We start from the raw sequence: 22,589 nt of genomic DNA, 5'->3' as shown, positions 1-22,589 counted from the left end.
TCTCTCTCTCTCTCTCCAATCCTGTCTAGAGTGGAGAGGGGCAGAGACCAGACACAGCTTTCATTTCTCATGGTCTCGCTCCCTCTTCCAGACAGAATCTCAAACACACGCACACATTCACACACACACCTCCTCCCACCACTGTTCAGCACCCCCACCCCTTCTCTACCTAAAAGAGAGGGATGACAGCACCATCGGAGGAGTGAAAGTACCATCACGACCCTGCTCCTATGGCTCTGACTCATACACTCAGTAATAGTAATGACCTTCGTTGAAAAGAGCATCTGCAATATTGAGTCACCCACAGAGATATATCTATTTGTTCTATAACTATAGATGTATGATCTTCATTCAGTCACCCTGTTGCCGGAGAACTGTCCTGCAATGCAGGAAATGTAAAACGTGCAGTGTATTTAAGGTTTAAAAAGGTTTCGGAAGTTTGTCATTTCCATTTCCAATTTCAGATGTGATTTTCCCTTATGGAAAATGTATCGACCCCTACAAAAATGTCCATTACTTATAATCCACGTAATAATTCACATTTCTTGTTGCTTCAGGATTAAGATCCTACTAAGATCCTGGTATGGAGTCTCCAAAAATGAACAATCTATCCCCTTGCTCCTGTACCTCCTATACGGCCAGACACAGTCATAGTAATAATACCCTGTGTTGAACAGAGCATCTGCACTGTTGCGTCACTGGAAAAATGGGGAGAGAGAAAAAGGGTGCTGTGTCGACCCAAAGATTGAGCCCTATTTCCATGGTTGTGACACGGCTGGTCTCCTTGGCGACAGCCTCTTCAGAGAGGAGTGATAGAATTGATCACACAGCAGGAAGAAGAAAGCTGTGATTTTATTGGGGCCTTTCTCCTCCCAGAGAATTTGGGTAATACACACACAGGGTTACACACAGCCCTCTCATATTGTAGCCTACACACCAGGAGAGGAGTCTACAGTATATACTGTGCTCTGAAAATTCCTTTGGTCTCTACTGAGTTAGATAATTCAGCTTTTAGTTCTTTTGCACCTTAATTGTAGAACAATCTTCAACATTTTCTTAGATGTGATGTGATGTTGATGTTGCCTCTAGGGTAACACAGAAAGCAGATTGAGGACCTTATTTGTTTGTTATGACCTTGTTTTTCTTTCCGCTTGCATTTATATTTTGATGTGTGTATTTTCTGTCATTTATGTAATTCAGTCTGTAAAAGTGACCTTGGTCTCAGTATGACTCCCTGATAAAATAAAGGTTAAATAAAAAATTGTGCACTACTTTTTTTCAAAGCCCTACAGGACATGATATAAGAGTCCACGCCACATAGTAGTGAGCTATATTGAATGGAATGCCATAGGAGATGCAAGCACACTCCATGGAGATGAGAAGAGATACAGTCTAAATGGAGCTAACTGCCTGGTAACTGCCGGTTAGCTTGGTCCTGTGATCTGCTAGCTTAAGCTTGGATGAGCATGTGAAGGTCTTTGGTCCCACCAAGTCTCAGTTATCCCATCTGCTCAACCGTTTACCCAGCTTTGGTACACCATTTACTGTATTCTTAGTAGCTACAAAGCTTGAAGTTGAAAAGATGAAGAAACTTTCCAAAGTATAACACACACGCGTACACACACACGCGTACACACACACACACACACACACACACACACACACACACACACACACACACACACCAAGTATAAAATCTCATTAGCTCCTTCACCTCCCACTCTAGCACGGCCAGTAGCAGAGAGTTTTACACAGTTAGTCGTTGCTATGGAGAGGCTTTTGTTACAACTCTATTGCTGTGACAAGGACTTTGTGGCACCTCCCGTTGTCATGGTGAGGTGTTTTTAGCACCCCAGTTGCCATGGTGAAGAGATGGTCACCGTTTGGACCAGGAAGTTATTTTGACACATATGTTGCCAAGGCTTGCCCTCCAGCTGTAATTGACATTCAGTGTGTCACATATTGGATGACTGGAGACTAACAGTTAGCACACCACTGTAGGCAAGCTATTATCAGACCTGTGTCCGATGCCGCTAGCAGCCCAATAGTACACCAACCATGGGTAACCAATAGTTGGCATGCTGCTGTCAGCTACCACGAATGGCCCAGTGTTCATCTGTGTATACCATCATATGATAAAGCTCTGATGAAAACACATTTAGAAGAGTTGTATACACCTCCAGTCTGTTAAACAGATGTGTTTTCTGGGAAAAGTACAGTATCTGACTCCTCTGGGACTCTTTTTCTTTTCCAGGCAACCCCCTGTTGATAAGCTCGTCCTTGCAACCGGACCTGACAGTGTCACGGACATACACCAGCCCCATCTGCTTCCAGGACTCCATGGATAAAGAACTCATTTCCCAGGAGCCTTCGCTCTTCGACCCCCTGCCCGACCTCAAGGTCAAAGTTCACTCCTCCTTCATGGTGTCCCTGGGCGTGTCAGAGAGGGGGGCCGAGTACCACGCCCAGAAAGCCCACCCCCAGACCTTCCCCCGGGGGCTGGCACCCGACTACAGTGGGGTACGGGTGGAGGGGACCCTGAGAGAGAGGAGGGAGAAGAGCCTCCTTGCCCCCCACGCACCGCCTACGCCCTCCAGACCCCCTCTCAGGACGTCCGGGGTGTTGGGACACGCGGGTGGGAGGCTGGTGGTCCCCAATACAGGTTTGTTGTTCATAAGGGCGATGTAGCACAGTCACACACATGTAAGCACACACACACACCCAGGGGAACACATACACACCTGCCGGGCTGTCAGGTCTATTTAGGGCAGGTGACAGCCAGAGAGGTGACGGCCAGACAGGGCCTCTGGGGCTCTCAAATCAATGCTGTCAACAGTGCACCACACACACACACACACACACACACACACACACACACACACACACACACACACACACACACACACACACACACACACACACACACACACACACACACACACATACTACCACTGACACTGGAGCCCACAAACAGTTACTCTCTAGAGTGCCAATCTAATCTGCCAGTAGATAAAAGTGCCACAAGGGACAGGAGACAGGAATGTGGGGCGGTGTGAGAGCGTAGTGTGTGTGTGTGCGTATATGTGTCTGTGTATCTCGTGATCATCTCCTATGTCCCCCCCCCTCTCTCTCTCTCTCTCTCTCTCTCTCTCTCTCTCTCTCTCTCTCTCTCTCTCTCTCTCTCTCTCTCTCTCTTTCTCTCTCTCTGTGTGTGTAGGTGTCAGTCTGTTGGTGCCCCATGGGGGGATAGCTGAGGACACTACCTGGGAGATGTACATGGTCATCAACCAGGAGGACAGCAGCAGGTGAGACACGACACACAGACATGGCACAGAGAACCAGGCTGCCTGCCTCCCTTCCTTCCCTCTATTGCTCTCTCTTTCTTTTACAGTTTTTTTAATCGCTTTGGTGCAATTTTCACAAGTATATGGTACATGTTCACAACCCTTAGTACAAAACTCAAAACAGATCATCAAAAAGGCAATTGTTTCAAAACTGTAAGCACATTTTCAATAGACTAATAAGTACAACACTTTCACCAAACGTGATCAGTGTTTCATCTAGAAATGAATGTTTCACATGTTCATATGAAGTAATTGCCTTTCATAATGCAATTAGCACATTACTTTTGATATGATTATCTTCTCTTTTGTTAATAGACGTTTATAGATGTAACAGACTTAATCTCACTGCTCTCATTTGATGATCACTTAAACATTTGGTAAACCTACAGTACCAGTCGAAGGTTTGGACACACCTCCTCATTCAAGGGTTTTTCTTAATTTTTTACTATTTTCTACATTGTAGAATAATAGTGAAGACATAAAAACTATGCAATAATCATGTAGTAACCAAAAAAGTGTTAAACAAATCAAAATATATTTTAGATTTGAGATTCTTCAAAGTAGCCACACTTTGCCTTGATGACAGCTTTTCACAATCTTGGCATTCTCTCAACCGGCTTCATTAAGTAGTCACCTGGAATGCATTTCAATGAACAGGTGTGTCTTGTTAAAAGTTAATTAAAGGAATTTCCAAAAAAGTGTTAAACAAATCTAAATATAGCCACAGCTTTGATGACTATATATATATTTTGTATCTGATATTGACAAAATCAGAGATGAACTGTATGTAACAAATCTAAGATTATTGGTTACAGAGATTAGCAGATGTTACAGCAGGTACAGCAAAATGCTTGTGTTTCTAGCCATTACAGTGATACAATAAAATATCAATACATAAATGATCCAGAACGTCCCCTATTCAGTAAACATGTATCCAAAATTAAGTTGCTAGCATCTTTTTATGGGGGGTCACACTGCTGTAATACCGTAATACACAGTGCATTCAGAAAGTATTCAGACCCCTTGACTTTTTTCACATTTTGTTACGTTACAGCCTTATTCTAAAATGTATTAAATCCTTTTTTGCCCCCTCGTCAAACTACACACAATACCCCATAATGACAAAGCAATAAACAAGTTTTTAGAAATGTTTGCATATTTATTACGAATAAAAAACGGATACTTTCACATTTACATAAGTATTCAGATCCTTTACTCGGTACTTTGTTGAAGCACCTTTGGCAGCGATTACAGCCTTGAGTCATCTTGGGTAGAAGCTTGTCACACCTGTATTTGGATCCTCTCTGTCAACTTGGATGGGGAGCGTCGCTGCACAGCGATCTTCGGGTCTCTCCAGAGATGTTCGGTCGGGTTCAAGTCCAGGCTCTGGCTGGGCCAGTCAAGGACATTCAGAGACTTGTCTCAAAGCCACTCCTGCGTTGTCTTCGCTGTGTGTTTAGGGTGGTTGTCCTGTTGGAAGGTGAACCTTCACCCCAGTCTGAGGCCCTGAGTGCACTGGAGCAGGTTTTCATCAATGAACTCTCTATACTTTGCTACGTTCATCTTTCCCACGATCCTGACTAGTCTCCCAGTCCCTGCTGCTGAAAAACATCCCCACAATATGATGCTGCCACCACCACCATGCCTCACCGTAGGGATGATACTAGGTTTCCTCCAGATGTGATGCTTGGCATTCAGGCCAAAGAGTTGAATCGTGGTTTCATCAGACCAGAGAATCTTGTTTCTCATGGTCTGAGAGTCCTTTAGGTGCCTTTTGGCAAACTCCAAATGGGCTGTCATGTGCATTTTACTGAGGAGTGGCTTCCATCTTGCCACTCTACCATAAAGACCTGATTGGTGGAGTTTTACGGAGATGGTTGGCCTTCTGGAAGGTTCTACCATCTCCACAGAGGAACTCTGGAGCTCTGTCAGAGTGACCATCAGGTTCTTGGTCACCTCCCTGACCAAGGCCCTTCTCCCCCAATTGCTCAGTTTCGTCAGGCAGGCAGCTCTAGGAAGAGTCTTGTTAGTTCCAAACTTCTTCCATTTAAAAACGATGGAGGCCACTGTGTCCTTGGGGACCTTCAATGCTGCAGAAATGTTTTGGTACCCTTCCCCCGATCTGTGCCTCGACACAATCTTGTCTCAGAGCTCTACAGACAATTCCTTCAACCTCATGGCTTGGTCTTTGCTCTGCCATGCACTGTCAACTGTGAGACCTTATGTAGACAGGTATGTGTCTTTCCAAATCATGTACAATCAATTGAATTTACCATAGGTGTACTCCAGTCAAGTTGTAGAGACATATCAAGGTTGATCAATGGAAACAGGATGCACCTGAGCTCAATTTCGAGTCTCATGGCAAAGGGTCTGAATAAATAAAGTATTTATGTTTTTTATTTTTAATACATTTTCCAAACATTTCTAAAACCTGTTTTTGCTTTGACATTATGAGGTATTGTGTGTAGATTGATGAGAAAAATAAATGATTTAATCCATTTTAGAATAAGGCTGTAACGTAACAAAATGTGGGAAAAGTCAAGGGGTCTGACAACTTTCTGAATGCCATTTACGTAGCAGATACTTTTATTCAAAGTGTCAACAGTCCCCAATTGAACCCACAACTCCGGTGTTGCTAGTGCCATGTTCTTATGAACTGAGCCACATACAGGACCACTACAATACATCATTACAATGCAATACAGTAAAATACAATACACGATTGCAATACAGGTGGAATATGTATGATTGCCATCCACATGAGAGCACCACCCTCCATCAGGCCATGGATGAGACATGTGGTTATTTCAATCCAGAACAATGAGCATATTTAGTGTAATTTCAATAAAAACCTATGGTCAAATGCTCAAGACAGGTTTGATGCAAAGTAGTGCCTTCTAAACATTGGTTTCTTTAATTTCTTTAATTTACATTGTGAAAGATGTCTTCAATAATCATACCTTTGATCACACATGGGATAGAAATTATGGGCATGTAATGTTCAGTCAATTTTAATGGGTAGTGCAAGTGTTCCTAATGTGAAAACAGTGTGTCACGCCCTGGCCATAGAGAGCCCTTGGGGTTCTCTATGGTGCAATAGGTCAGAGCGTGACTAGGGGGTGTTTTAGTCTAATATTTCTATGTTGGTATGGTTCCCAATTGGAGGCAGCTGATTATCGTTGCCTCTAATTGGGGATCATACTTAACGTGGTCCTTTTCCCACCTGTGTTTGTGGGATATTGTTTTGTTTTCAGTTAGTGCCCTAGTGCGCTCTGTACTGGACGTTCGTTGATTCTTTGTTGTTTTTGTTAAGTTTCACTTTGTAATAAAGTATGTGGAACTCTATTCAAGCTGCGCCTTGGTCTACTCCTTTCGACGAACGTGACACAGTGTAATGTACTGTAATTTACAGTACTGTAGAATCATACATTCAAAGGGCAGTTTTGAAACATGTATCTTTCATGTTTTGCTATTTGATTAACTGGTTGTTAAAATAACTGAATTAAGAAGATATAATTATATTGCGTTTTGGTGATTAATCCAATGTACTCATTTCACTGAGTATACTAAAACATACTAGAACACCTTCCTAATATTGAGTTGCACCTCCCCTTTTGCCCTCAGAACATCCTCAATTGGTCGAGGCATGGACTCTACAAGGTCTCGAAAGCGTTCCACAGGGATGCTGGCCGATGTTGACTCCAATGCATCCCACAGTTGGACTCCCACCAGTTTGGAGTTTTGTACTAAGGGTTTTTCAAATTCACCACATATTTGTGAATATAGTACCAAAGCAATAAAAATAACTGTATTCTACCGCTTCATCTCACGCTATCTCTCATCCTGTTTCACCTCTTCCTCACGCTATCTCTCATCCTGTTTCACCTCTTCCTCACGCTATCTCTCATCCTGTTTCACCTCTTCCTCACGCTATCTCTCCCATTTTTTAACACCCAAACTCACACATGGATGTATGCAAGCTCGCACACACATACTATACACACACCCCCACATGAGCATGCACACACACACACATTCCCACATACAAACACACACACACACTCCGCCCAGCATGCGGCCTTAGCTCATCTTGCACACTCTACAGGGGAGGACATGATGTGTCAGGAATAGGCTTTCAGTTGCAGAACAGCCCTGCAGATTGCAGCATGGCCCTGAACAACTGGCTCAGCAGACAGAGCCGTGTCTTCTCCATTCTGGGTCTTTACGCTTAAGCATGTCACCATCTCCTTCCTGTGTGACTGGTTAAAGCTGTGAATGTTAAATGTTCAGTGTAGAGGCAATCTGCCATTGTTTGGCATTTGGTCAAATAGAGAGTCCAGGTGACTATTGCCTGCTATGGAGAGCCCATAGCCGTGACTTAGCTATCAAGACTTTCACTAAGCTATTACTCAAGGCTGAGATGGCACGACAGATAAAACATGTTCACAACAAATGTAATACTGTTGACTTTTCTCAGAGGCTTCAATACGTTTTTTTGCCACCAGGAGTCAGTGTTCTTGCACCTGTTAGTTTGTGATTTCCTTGCACACCAAAAATCTCAAATCACAAACATCTGTATGAAAACATCCCAACAAGTTATCACCCCTGACAACCAGTTTAACCCCAGCTGGACCCTTCAAGGAAATACCATTTTGACTAGGAGTTGAAAATAAGTGACATTGAATTTCAATCAAATGCAGATATAATCCCTTTCAACCCCCTCTTTCTCCTTCCTCCTCCTCAGAGTACCCCAGAGGCTTCTGGGTAGCGAGGGTAAAGATAGGGATCAAAGGTCACCTATAGTTTACGCCTCAGAGCTTAGGAGTGGACTGCCTGTCTCTGTCCTGTGAGGTGTGCGCTACTCTGAACACTCCCTAATCTCCCTGAGCCCCCTCCTTTAGGTTCCTGCCTGGTCCCGATAAGGCTGCTTGCTGTTTACTTCCTGCCTGGTGTTAGAGGGAGACTGGGGGGGGGCACCTCTGATCTCACTGAGCTGTCAATCACAGCCCTATCTTTTGACAAGCATTTGGAGAGACCCTGGGAGAAATTGTATCTTTTATTCCTATTCAATCTTCAGACCAAAGCCATCTACATGAGGCAGTTGGCGGTGGCTCTCCACTCGGCTGCAGAATAGGAATTGATCAGCTCAGCCTTGGCGGCTCCAGGGCTGCATTATGGAGACTGAGATGAGAGGCTTTTCCTCTCCAGGCCTTATTGGGTTCTCTTTGTGTCTGCGGAGTCTCCACACTGCAGGGTGTTAGTGCCTTGCCCCATAGCACTCACTTCTGTCATCATGAAGTGCTTTGAGAGACTAGTCATATCACCTCTACCTTTCCTGACACCCTACACCCACTTCAATTTGCTTACTGCCCCAATAGATCCACAGACGATGCAATTTCTCTGCACACTGCCCTATCCCATCTGGACAAGAGGAATACCTATGTAAGAATGCTGTTAATTGACTACAGCTCAGAATTCAACATCAAAGTACACTACAAGCTCATAATTAAGTTCGAGGCCCTGGGTCTGAACCCCACCCTGTGCAACTGGGTCCTGGACTTCCTGACCGGCCGCCCCCAGGTGGCCGGACAACAACCACCCGAGCCACTGCCTGTTCACCCGCTATCACCCAGAAGGCGAGGTCAGTACAGGTGCATCAAAGCTGGGACCGAGATACTGAAAAACAGCTTCTATCTCAAGGCCATCAGACTGTTAAACAGCAATCACTAGCACATTAGAGGCTGCTGCCTATATAAATAGACTTGAAATCACTGGCCACTTTAATAAATGGAACACTAGTCACTTTAATCATGTTTACATATTTTGCATTACTCATATGTACAGTTGAAGTCGGAAGTTTACATACATCTGAGCCAAATACATTTAAACTCAGTTTTTCACAATTTCTCACATTTAATCCTATTAAAAATTCCCTGTCTTCAGTCATTAAGGATCACCACTTTATTTTAAGTGTAGCATTTTGATTGGTTGTGTTTGGAAAAGGAAAGCAAGTCACTTCCTGTTAGATTTTTGTGTTTTAGGTAGAGAATTGTGTGTAGTGTTTTGAAAAAAGTGTTTTATGCAATTGACAACTGAGTCAAAGGCTGAGAAATAGCTTATGGTTTTGGATATTTACTGTGTAGTTTTGCACTTTGAGTGAGAGGTTTCAAAAATCGTGTGACATGAAAAGATTTTGTGTGTAAGCAGTTGGAAAAAACTGTAATTGATTGCATTTTCGGGCCTGTACCTATAGGCATGATGTGCCTGAGAGATCTCAACCATTAGATCAATCAACAGTCAAATAATTCCAATTCATAATATTGGCAATGAAAAGATGCCCTCCTCCAACATGGTGTCATCGTTTCTAAGATGTCCTTTATACAGTTGAAGTCGGAAGTTTATATACACCTTAGCAAAATACATTTAAATTTAGTTTTTCACAATTCCTGACATTTAATCCTAGTAAAAATTCCCTGTCATAGGTCAGTTAGGATCACCACTTTATTTTAAGAATGTGAAATGTCAGAATAATAGTAGAGAGAGTGATTTGTTTCAGCTTTTCTTTCTTTCATCACATTCCCAGTGGGTCAGAGGTTTACATACAGTCAATTAGTATTTGGTAGCATTGCCTTTAAAATGGTTTAACTTGGGTCAAACGTTTTGGGTAGCTTTCCACAAGCTTCCCATAATAATTTGGGTGGATTTTGGCCCATTCCTCCTGACAGAGCTGGTGTAACGGAGTCAGGTTTGTAGGCCTCCTTGCTCGCACACGCTTTTTCAGTTCTGCCCACAAATTTTCTATGGGATTGAGGTCAGGGCTTTGTGATGGCCACTCCAATACCTTGACTTTGTTGTCCTTAAGCCATTTTTCCACAACTTTGGAAGTATGCTTGGGGTCATTATCCATTTGGAAGACCAATTTGCGACCAAGCTTGAGATGTTGCTTCAATATATCCACATAATATTCCTCCCTCATGATGCCATCTATTTTGTGAAGTGCACCAGTCCCTCCTGCATTAAAGCACCCCCACAAAATGATGCTGCCACCCCCGTGCTTCACAGTTGGGATGGTGTTCTTGGGTTGGAAGCCTCCCCCTTTTTCCTCCAAACATAACGATGGTCATTATGGCCAAACAGTTCTATTTTTGTTTCATCAGCCCATAGGACATTTCTCCAAAAAAGTATGATCTTTGTCACCCATGTGCAGTTGAAAACCGTAGTCTGGCTTTTTTATGGCGGGTTTGGAGCAGTGACTTCTTCCTTGCTGAGCAGCCTTTCAGGTTATGTCGATATAGGACTCGTTTCACTGTGGATATAGATACTTTTGTACCTGTTTCCTCTAGCCTCTTTACAAGGTCCTGTGCTGTTGTTCTGGGATTGATTTGCACTTTTCGCACCAAAGTACATTCATCAATAGGAGACAGAATGCTTCTCCTCCCTGAGCAGTATGACGGCTGTGTGGTCCCATGGTGTTTATACTTGCATACTATTGTGTGTACAGATGAACGTGGTACCTTCAGGCTTTTGGAAATTGCTTCCAAGGATGAACCAGACTTGTGGAGGTCTACGATTTATTTTCTGAGGTCTTGGCTGATTTCTTTTGATTTTCCCATGATGTCAAGCAAAGAGGCACTGAGTTTGAAGGTAGGCCTTGAAATACATCCACAGGTACACCTCCAATTGACTCAAATGATGTCAATTAGCCTATCAGAAGCTTCTAAAGTCATGAAATAATTTTCTGGAATTTTCCTAGCTGTTTAAAGGCACAGTCAACTTAGTGTATGTAAACTTCTGACCCATTGGAATTGTGATACAGTGAATTATAAGTGAAATAATCTGTCTGCAAACAATTGTTGGAAAAATTACTTGTGTCTTGCACAAAGTAGATGTTCTAACCGACTTGCCGAAACTATAGTTTGTTAACAAGACATTTGTGGAGCGGTTGAAAAACGAGTTTTAATGACTCCAACCTAAGTGTATGTAAACTTCCCACTTCAACTGTATGTACGGTGTTCTATTCTACTATATCTTAGTCTATGCCACTCTGACATTGCTCGTCCATATATTTATATATTCTTAATTGCATTCCTTTACTTAGATTTGTGTGTATTGGGTATATGTTGTGAAATTGTTAGATATTACTTGTTAGATATTACTGCACTGTCGGAGCTAGAAACACAAGCATTTCACTACACTCGCAATAACTTCTGCTAAACACGTGTATGTGACCAATAAAATGTGATTTGATTTGATTTGGAGGCCTTGTTGGGGACCGGGGGTATAAGATGGCATTGAGAGATCAGGATAGCAATAAGCACTCTGAGTTAGAAGCGCTGAGTTGAGTTGGAAAGTTAGTGGTGAGAGGAATTGCAGAGCCTAATCCTGAACACACACAGAAAAGTTTGTCTGTCCTTCAGTGTTTTTAATGTAATATGTTTGTAGCAGAAGTAGTGCACAGAGCTAGCTTCATCTGATGAATCACTTTGCTCAAAACTTCCAGCTTTAAAGCCTTGGCTTTGACTCGGCGAGCTAGCAAGGTCTTGTTGTGCACTGATAACCTGAGCTTGAAACTGTGGGGAACAGTGCATGATATCCAAGGTTATTATGTTGTTGTTTGTTTTTCTAAATGGAACAATGAAACTCCCACAGGGTGTTAGTGCCTTGGAGTGTTATTCTTTGATGCTTGTCAGGTCACCACAGTACAGCCCACCTGAACACAAGGTCAGGAGACCTCTGTAGCGATCTGATAGGTGACAGAGTGTGAATGAGAGATTGGGTGAAGGGTGTGGAAGGGAATGTGTTTGTGACGGAGGATGGAGGTGTGAGAGGAGGAGTTGCTGTAGACTAGGGATGAAAGATCTAGAGTGAAAGAAGGAGTGTTAATTAGGGGTGGCCTTCAGTAGAGTATCTCTCTGTTTGCAATCATATTATAATTCATTTTACTGTGTTTACGGAAGCTAATTTCTACCCGATAAATTGTAGTCTATTTATTTGTTATTTTAAGTGTATGTTTTAAGAATAAGCGTTTTTGTGGATCACAGAATATCACTCAGTATAACAATGCCAAACCTCTCTCTTAGTGCAGTCAAATCATTCCAATCCATTAATGAAATAAAAGCCTATTACATCAATAACCCAAAGTCACCCTACTTGATCCACCTCTCAGACTAATTCAATTGTCTTTGTTCCCGAGATACTGAGTCAGAACCATGACAAATGTCTAGTTTTGTCGTGTTTTCTTTGACAAACAAACAGCTTTATTCTCCTCTATTCAGGCTAATTATCAGAGTCCAATCTGCAGGTGACCTTGATGCTCCTCTGGTGACTGGGCCTGATTAGCATATGCATACTCACACACACACACCCACACCCACACCCACACAGCACAGCACAGCACAGCTGCAGGATTTCACCGCTGTTGGCTGATTTATTCTGTATTTTTAGATGCAAGATCACAACCGCTGTCAATGTTTAACTGTTGATTGCTTTCATTGGAACAATGGAGACAAATTGGACACAATAGGCAGTGGAAGCACACTGGTAATTAGCAAAGAAATAAATAACGATAAAGCAGAGTGGTGAAAATCCGGCGGCGAGCGAGGTTGTTCACACTATTTGTTCACACCATATCATGTTTAACTGATATTTGAGAGTGTGTGTGTCTGTGTGCGTATGTGTGTGCGTGTATCTGTGTTTGTGTTTGAGTGTTTGTGTGTGTGTATGTATTTGTGCATATATCTTTAATCTCAGTTTTGCCGACACAGTAGAATGCTACCCAAACAGCCCTGTTTGTGATGTTTCACTCAACAACAACACACAGTTGTCCTGATCCCTTCATTAAAGTGTCCAGTTAATCAGTTTAGCTGAAATCACTCCTCTGGCGCTGCCTCTGGTTCCTAATCTGACCTGTCACTAAGGACGAGGCAGGAGACGCTAGCTTGGCCCTTTGACAGCAGGGGATAGCAGCGCCACTCTACCTACCGTGAGATTGACCCCCAGGCCCACAGCAGCAGGACTGACGGATGGCTGAGACTCAAATAGAATGAAATCAAGCAGACATCAGTTTTCATTGCACGCTAGGCCTTAGAAGTCTGTGTAGTAGTGTAGGCCCTTCTGGACTGAAGGCAGGATGGCAGCCCATATAAAAGTTTGAGTGTTCCTAAGAATAGGACCTTCTTCTAGCGTTTCTTTTCCCCCTGTGTTCCTCAAATAAAGCCATGACCCACTGTTTAGAAGCATGCCCTATTTTTATGTTCCTTTCATGGTCTCTGTCTGTGGAGTTTAGAGAGGTATTTACTCTGTGTGTTGTCAGAGTCTAGAACCTCCATATTTCTGTATGTGTGTTTTCTGCAGTACCCTATCAGAGGAGAGCCAAGAGGTCCTGCTGAGTCCAGAGGTCACCTATGGTCCACCGGGCCTCGACCTCTCCTGCCCCGTCGCCATGACAATAGCCCACTGCGCTGAGTTCGCCACCGACAACTGGAACATCCGGCTCAAAAGGCAGACACAGGATAACAAGTGGGAGGTGAGGTTGTCCTGAAAACATTTCAGAGCATTTAGAGAAACAATGTTCTCTGCACTTAACTGTGTTAAAGACTCTGTGTAACTTAAAATTAATATTGTAACTTTCCTTTTATAATATCTTTGAGATTATTTAACCGGAGTAAACATATTAAAATGCGTTCCAGATGTTACCATCGCTGGCTGCTGTATTCAAAACTGTCCTTCGCTTATGTGCCGTCTATTTCAAATGTTACGGTTATTTTCCACAACTTTGCTTGCTGCGTGGGCTGTGTGCAAGGAAAATGCACCTAATATGCACACATCAAATGAAAAATGTTCAAACACTAGACTGAGACAACAGTTGATTTAGATTTCTTTGTTCCACACACTTGATTTCTTTGTTCCAAAGGTGCTATGTAGAACCTTAGAAGGTTCTTCAGCTGCCCCCATAGGAGAACCCTTTGAAGAACCCTTTTTGGTTCCAGGTAGAACCATTTTGATTCCAGATAGAACTCTTTTGGGATCCATGTAGAACCCTTTATTGGAACCAAAAAGGGTTCTACCTGGAACCAAAAAGGCTTCTCCTATGGGGATAGTCGAAGAACCCTTTTGGAACCCTTTTTTCTAAGAGTGAAAAGCAGGAGTATTCGTCTTTACCTTGTCTTTTCCCCCAAAACTTTGAATTGAGAATAGGATAGAACCACAATCTCAATTCCACACATTATGTTCTTCATTCTGACTTGTCAACCTCTATTCCACTGAGGTTCATTGAGCTGCCAGTTGGGAGGAACTATTTCACTAACCCATGTTAGAATGGACTTCTTTGAAAGCTAGTGAAAACTCAAGTCTATGACTTCTCTTACAGTATGTGGTCCTCCCGACCGCTAGCCCTTTGAATAGCACACAAACCTCTCAAAAAAAGCCCTTGAACTCTGCCTTTCTTCCTCTTAGAACTTCCATCTCGCTCTCTCTCGCTGAGGGACTCCCTCGTTCTCTCAAGCTCCAACATCATTCCACACCCTCCATTTTTCTCCATCAATCCACCCGTCTATACATTCCAGCAGAGGTATTGCCAACGTTCTGTTAATGTATAACTAACCTCATCAAAGGAGCTATAGAGAGCGACCGGGACCTCATCTAGGTAGACGTGACCCCAAAGCTCAGAGCTCTTTGTGCCTTGTGGTGGGCCCATGACACCCCAAGGCCCAGGTCTATTCACTGCCTATGGCATTTACACAGGATGTAATTTGCCGGCAAGAGATGCTTGGCGCTCAAAAGGCAGCTATCAAAAGCCAGTCGACAAGTGAGTGTGTGTGTGTGTGCTGCGGGTAAGAGAATGGGAGAGAGCGATGTCCCTCTAGAGAGAGAGAGGCGTCCCTCGTCTTGCCCATGTGAAGAAGCCATGGTGAGACCTGCTTCCTTCTCTGTGCAATAGTGAGCCCTTTATCTCAGGCAGAATGCCGGGGCAGCCTCTTCAAATGTGAACCATCTCTGGATTTAATGACATTACGAGCATCTCTCCCCCCCCCCCCCCCCCCCCCCCTCTCTCTCTGTCTGTCCCCTTCTCCCCCTCTCCCCCCGCCCTCTCTCTCTCTCTCTGCCTGTCCCCTTCACCCACTCTCTCTCTCTCCCTACATGTTTCCGTTAATACTGCTAGGCTTTGCGGTGGAGGTGTTTGACTCCCGTTTCTTCCATTGCTGCCTGCCTGTCTGTCTGGTGGGGATGAGCTGTATAAAACATAGATTCCTAATGTCTGCTGCAGAGCTAATGGGCCAGATGTAGCAGGCTGGGCCAAAGTACCTCATTACTATATTATACAGCCTGACTTTATAAAGTTTAACCATGCCTTAATACAGACAGGGCCATAGGGTCACGGCGAGGGTGCAGTTGGTGATTTAGGAGAGGCATTGAGAAAAGAATGAAAGAGAAATGAGCTATGCATACAGGTGTGTGGTAATCACATTACTGTTCACGATACACAATGTGCTGATTGCTTATTTTTCCGTCTGCAGCCATTTTCCTCGTCATCATGATAAACAACATCAGCCTAATGCCCCAACCCACCCCAACTTCTTTTTTCTTATATTTTCTTCTCTCACAGGAAGTGATGTCAGTGGAGGAGGAGAGCACTTCCTGCTACTGTTTGCTGGAGGCTCAGTGCTGCCACCTGCTCCTGGAAAGTCCAGGGCGCTATGCCCTGGTGGGGGAGCCACTGAGCCAGGAGGCTGTGAAGAGACTGAGGTTGGCCGTGTTCGGTAGTGCAGACAACACCAACCCTCTGGGATACAGCCTAAGGGTGTATTGTGTCGACAACACCCCCTACGCATTCCAGGTATGGGGGGGGGGGGGGGGGGGGGGGGGAATGGAAGGATGGATGGTTGGTTGGCTGGCTGACTGTTTGACTGACTGACTGAATGCTGACGGATGGACGGATAGACTGCCTATCACCCGAGTTTAGGCTGTGGAGTGATAGGCAGTAGAGTGCTTTCTGAGAACATGATATGTTATTGCAGTAGCAAGCTAGCCTGCAGTGGTAGATTTCAACTGACAGAAGAACTTTAAGAAAGTACTCTATGAAGGTTATACACAATTCAGCTTGCTTAAAGGAGAGTGTGTGTGTTCGCGTTTGTGTCTGTGTGTGTGTATTTGTGTGCATGCGTATCCGTGTATCCATCCTCGCGACCCCACGTGTGTGTGACCTCATTCCACCCCCTGCAGGTGTGTGTGAGTGTTTCTGTTTCTGTGTTTCTGTCCAATTGCGTTAGTGTGTCGTGGCTGGTGGTTTTGTCCAGAAGAGTTTTCTCTGTCCAGTCACACAGCCAGAGAGAGAAAGAGAGATGCTGCTGGATGATTAGGAGAGACAACACTGCAAGGTTTCCTCCTCTGCCTTCTTTTCTGGGGCTTAACTGAATATTTGTAGTGTGTTAATTAAAGGTGTTCTAGCATTCCATTCCGTGTGACGGCCCGGGCAAGAGAACACACACTGCAGTTGGAGGGTGAGAGAGAGAGCGAGAGAGAGAGAGAGAGAGAGAGAGAGAGAGAGAGAGAGAGGGTGAGAGAGAGGGTGAGAGAGAGAGAGAGAGAGAGGGAGAGAGAGAGAGAGAGAGAGAGAGAGGGTGAGAAAGGGTGAGAGAGAGAGAGAGAGAGAGGGTGAGAGAGAGGGTGAGAGAGAGAGAGAGAGAGAGAGAGGGTGAGAGAGAGAGAGAAAGGGTGAGAGAGAGAGAGAGAGAGAGAGAGAGAGAGGGTGAGAGTGAGAGGGTGAGAGAGAGAGAGAGAGAGAGAGAAAGAGAGAGAGAGAGAGGGTGAGAGAGATAGAGAGAGAGAGAGAGAGAGGGAGAGAGAGAGAGAGAGAGAGAGATTCAATCCCTTTTAGGCAATTTCCTGGACAAGACTCTAATACAGAAGGTGTAATCTTGGCAGTAGAAAAACAATAAATTTGACCTTTCAGCTTCCCTATCAAATCTAAAAATTCCAAGCAGACAACCTTAGATAATTAACAACAATGACAAATGGTTTGATGAAGTGAAATGCAAAAACCTAAGAAAGAAATTGAGAAACATTTCGAACCAAAAACAGAGACCCAGAAAACCTGTGTCTATACTTTCACTATGAATCATGAAAACAATACAGAAATACACTACGGAAAAAGAAGGAACAGTACGTCAGAAATCAGCTCAATGTAAATGAAGAATCCATAAAATCTCGCCAAATCTTAGAATCAACTATTAATGACTACCATAACACACGGAATTCTCCAATTACATTGAATGAACTACAGGACAAAATACAAACCTAAGCGACTTTGAGCGTGGTATTATCTTCGGTGCCACGCGTACCGGTTCCATCAAAGAAGTGGTCGGCCTCCTGGTCTTTTCACTCACCACAGTGTCTAGGGTTTACCGAGAATGGTGCAATAAACAAAAAACATCCAGTCAGCGTCAGTCCTGTGGGCGAAAACATCTAGTGGATGAGAGGTCAAAGGAGAATGTGCAAGCTAACAGACGGGCCACAAACAGGCAAATAACGGCACAGTACAACAGTGGTGTCCAGAACGGCATCTCGGAATCACAACTCTTTGGTCCTTGACCCGGATGGACTATTGCAGCAGACGACCACAGCGGGTTCCACTCCTATCAGCTCAAAACAAGAAGAAGCGGCTCAAGTGGGCACACGATCACCAACACTGGACAAGTGAGGAGTGGAAAAACATTGCCCACCTGGTCTAACGAATCCCGGTTCCTGTTGCATCATGTTGATGTCCGAGTCAGGATTTGGCATTAGCAGCATGAGTCCATGGCCCCAACCTGCCTGGTGTCAACTGTACAGGCTGGTGGTAGAGGTGTAATGGTGTGTGGAATGTTTTCCTGGAACACGTTAGGTCCCTTAATACCATTTGAACAGCGTTTCCGTGCCAAATGAATTCAGGCTGTTCTGGAGGCAAATGGAGGTCCGACCCGGTACTAGATTGGTTCTCTCTTTTAGTTCTGTGTAGAGGTGATGTATGAATGATATACAATGAAGAGTAGCTATGGCCTTTTCACACAAACTCATTTCTATCGTACTCACATTCTCTCTCATAATGATACCCATTATCCTCTTTTTGCCTCATTCACAAAAAAGGCACACACACTCTGAGGTATTTCTTTCTTTCTGTATTTAACCGTTTATTTAACTAGGCAAGTCAGTTAAGAACAAATTCTTATTTACAATGACGGCCTAGGAACAATGGGTTAACTTGTTCAGGGGCAGAACGACAGATTAACCACTAGGTATGCACCTGTGAGCAGTGTAGTCACACACACACACACACACACACACACACACACACACACACACACACACACACACACACACACACACACACACACACACCTCTGACAGCAGCCAGTTGCTTTGAGGCTATGAGTTATGCTCCAGAGAGGTTGTGATGTGACAGAGCTTGGCTCACTAGAGCAGCTTTGGTTCTGTCCGCATCAGTCAGAGGGCAGCCTTGCATGGTAAATAGAGTGAAATTACATTCGGGAACCCACCAGCCAATTCTCTACATCTCTCTCTGTCACTCTGCCCTGTTTATTTGTTCATTTGTCCAGTTTTGGTGGTTTTTGTTTGAACTTCTTACGACAAATTATTTCCCTTGCGATGCCGAGCAAAGAATCGATCAGGGACAATTTTTCAATTTCCACGCGCCTTTCCTTTTGTGATGGAGACGGCAGACATGCAAGCACACAGACACACACACATGTACGCACACATACACATATACACACACGTACCCACACACGTATGCACACACACACACACACACACACACACACACACACACACACACACACACACACACACACACACTAATGCTCCCGGTCTCCATAGAGAAGCGCAACAATACCCTCAGATAAGAACCCAAAAAGCGCAAAATCACCTAAGTCCTTTCATCAATAGCAAACGCCATTCGGGAAGATCGGGCTTGATTTCTGTCTCTGTGTGTGTCTGAAACAGCATTTGAGGGGTATTGTGCTCCCTGATTTTATTCATTGGACATTTTGTTGCCAGGAGTTGCTTTGTTTATTCTTTATTTGTTTGTTTGTGTGTTTGGGGGGTTTCATTCTGCGTGAAATTATTATGGAATTATTTCTAGTTGTTAAAAAATGCATTTTAAGCAATTCTTCCACTTGCTTTCTCTTGCAGAGGAGGCTAACTGAATGCCCAATCTCCCCATGAGCTGTTTAATTCAACTGTTTAGAGCTGTTCAGATCTTCAGGGGGGGAGATGGTAGTTCAGAGCACTGTTTCTTAATTCAGTACAGATAGAGGAGAGTGGTTGTATTAATGACTGAGTAATATTGGTTTTCTATGTTGTGTAATCTATGTATACTGTACTTAAATGCTGTAAACACACACAAAAATAACGTAATTCTCACACTTTTATTTCACCTTTCTCTCCACCCCTCATCTCCCTTCTCTCTCCCACTCTCTCTCTCTCTTGCTCTCTCCCTCCCACCTCCTTCCCCACTGTCCCTCTTCCCCCCAATACCTACGCCTCTCTCACTCTTCCCTCCCTACCCCCTCCTCCTCCTCCACCTCATCCTCCTTCACCACTGTTCTCCCCTCTCCCCCTATCAGGAAGTGGCATCAGTGGAGCGGGTGAGGGGCGGTCGTCTCCTGGAGGAGCCCAAGACGCTGCTGTTCAGGGGGAACTCCTTCAGCCTGCAGCTCTCTATCCAGGACATCCCCCAGTTCCTCTGGAGCATCAAGCCTTTCACCACCTGCCAGGTAGGGGAGGGCGGAGTGTGTGTGGAGGGGAATTGTTTGTGTGTGTTGAGAGTAGGTGCAGGGGTATGGGGGTGTGTCATTTGAGAAACACCATCATGTGAGAAACCTCCCTTCCATCTGAGTCTTCTCCTCCATCAACCATCCCTTCATCAGAGTCCTCTACTCCATCAACAATCCTGTCTTCTTACTCTGGGGTCAAAGCAAAGAGCAGGGACTGTGGCAAGGACAGAGGACAATAACTATCTCTTCCACACACACACACACACTTACACACAAAACTAAATGAATTATGTCTTCTAGGCACACACACACACACACACACAGACACACATTTCCTTTTCTTCCTAGGGGTGTGCGTGGTGCATGTACTGTGCTGCTCTGTGATTTTACGCCCTCCAGTGAGCTCCCATTAGCAGAATTAGCCAGAATATCAACCAGCTCTCATGGAGCAGAGAGAGATGGAGAGAGGGCTAAAGAGATAGAGAGGGAGGGAGGGAGGGAGGGAAAGGTCAGGAAGAGTAGAAGCTCAGTGAACAGTTTCATCGTACAGACAGTGAGTCGCATGGCCGTGGCTTGCTATATAAAGCATTCAGTTACTGTTCAACTGAATGTTAAAATGGGCAAAACAAGTGACCTAAGCGACTTTGAGCGTGGTAGTATGATCGTCGGTGCCAGGCGCACCGGTTCCATCTCAGAAATGGCCGGCCTCCTGTACTTTTCACTCACAACAGTGTCTAGGGTGTACCGAGAATGGTGCGACAAACAAAACACATCAAGTCATCGGCAGTCCTGTGAGCAAAAACATCTAGTGGATGAAACGGCATCTCGGAATGCACAACTCATCGGTCTTTGACCCGGATGGACTATTGCAGCAGACGACCAGGTTCCACTCCTATCAGCTAAAAACAAGAAGAAGCGGCTCAAGTGGGCACACGATCACCAACACTGGACAATTTAGGAGTGGAAAAACATTGCCAACCTAGTCCGATGAATCCCGCATCATGCTGATGGCAGAGTCAGGATTTGGCGTTGGTAGCATGAATCCATTGCCCCATCCTGCCTGGTGTCAACTTTACAGGCTGGTGGAGGTGGTGTAATTGTGTTTGGAATGTTTTCCTGGCACACGTTAGGTCCCTTGATACCAGTTGAACAATGCTTCCATGCCCTAAGAATTCAGGCTGTTCTGGAGACAAATGGCAGGGGTCTGACCTGGTACTAGATGGGTGTACCTAATAAACTGTGTGTATATCTAAGATCTAATACATTACTAATATTATTCTAGAGCTGTACTCTACATCTGCATCCCACATAGTAGTCTATTCCCTTCACAGTGGACTACTTTTGACCAGAGCCTTGTGGGTCCTGGTCAAAAGTAGTGCACTATAAAGGTTAAAGGGTGCCATTCTGGATGCAGCCTAAAGATGTACTCAATAGGAAGCTCTCATGTCATTATCTATCATTATGTTGCTTGAAGGATCCCAAGAGAGTCTGATTCGTAGTTGTGTTTGTTTGTCATTAAAACAATGACCACACAGTATATAGGAATGGAATTGACTTTTAAGGACAGAATGTTGACTAGGCAAGTAATTTCAGACTGGCCATCTCCAATTCAGTTTGCTCATGGGTAGACAACCCCATCCCCAAGAGGCTGCTGATTGTATTCCCTTGATTGATTAGCAGTGGTTGTTGAGTGGGTAAAGAAACCATTGACTTGGTCTGGTCTGAACTAATAATTAAAGCTGAAATAGAGGAAAGGGGGCAATGCAATTAGCTGGCATTCAGGCATTGTATTTAGTAAATATTGTCATCCAGGGTCTGTATTCAAAATGCGCCTCAGAGTAGAAGTACTGATGTAGGATCAGGTCCCCCCTGTTCATGTAATCTTATTCATTATGATCTAAAAGGCAACATGATCTCTATATCAGCACTCCTACCCTGAGACTCTTTGTGAATAATGGCACAGAGCTAGATTAGGTCTATAGTTTATTTCATGTATTGACCCCACCCGCTCTCTCTCCCCCCTTCTCTCTCTCCCCCCTTCTCTTTCTCTCTCTAGGAGTTCTCGTTCTCTCAGGTGTGGGCTAGTAACCAGCGGCCCCTGCAGTGTGCCTTCTCATTGGAGCGCTACAGCCCCGCCTCCTCCCAGCTGTCCTGTAAGATCAGTGTGCGTCAGGTCAAAGGTCAGGAGCAGATCCTCCAGGTCTACACCTCTGTGGTCGAGGTAAGGGGAGGAGTGTGTGTGGGAGGAAGAGTGTGTGTGGAATTGTGTGTATACAGTATATGGCAGGAAGTGTGAAGTGTGTTTGTTGCGGGGGGGGGGGGGGGGGGGGGGGTTGTTTTGTGTGTGTGTGTGTGTGTGTGTGTGTGTGTGTGTGTGTGTGTGTGTGTGTGTGTGTGTGTGTGTGTGAATCCTGTATGGAGCTGAAGCTGTGATACTAATAGGCTCTCTCATTAGGGTGAATGTCTCCTGATT

At 44.4% G+C, this 22,589-nt stretch overlaps 1 protein-coding gene across 5 annotated transcripts in view; it reads left to right on the top strand.

The window, feature by feature from the left end:
- Positions 1-22,589, top strand: part of LOC110522839 (netrin receptor UNC5D) — a 310,274-nt gene that overhangs the window by 282,944 nt on the left and 4,741 nt on the right. For all 5 annotated transcript variants that reach the window (XM_036977117.1, XM_036977120.1, XM_036977119.1 and 2 more), the window contains 6 exons: positions 2,255-2,662; positions 3,218-3,305; positions 13,698-13,869; positions 15,949-16,179; positions 19,967-20,116; positions 22,173-22,337. In XM_036977117.1, coding sequence (XP_036833012.1) covers positions 2,255-2,662; positions 3,218-3,305; positions 13,698-13,869; positions 15,949-16,179; positions 19,967-20,116; positions 22,173-22,337 — 1,214 coding nt within the window. The remainder of the gene's footprint in view (positions 1-2,254; positions 2,663-3,217; positions 3,306-13,697; positions 13,870-15,948; positions 16,180-19,966; positions 20,117-22,172; positions 22,338-22,589) is intronic.

The sequence above is a fragment of the Oncorhynchus mykiss genome, chromosome 5, assembly GCF_013265735.2.
Source record: "Oncorhynchus mykiss isolate Arlee chromosome 5, USDA_OmykA_1.1, whole genome shotgun sequence".
Classification (NCBI taxonomy): Eukaryota; Metazoa; Chordata; class Actinopteri; order Salmoniformes; family Salmonidae; genus Oncorhynchus; species Oncorhynchus mykiss.
The sequence above is the reverse complement of the archived record's forward strand: the minus strand, read 5'-3'. Positions and strand labels throughout refer to the sequence as shown.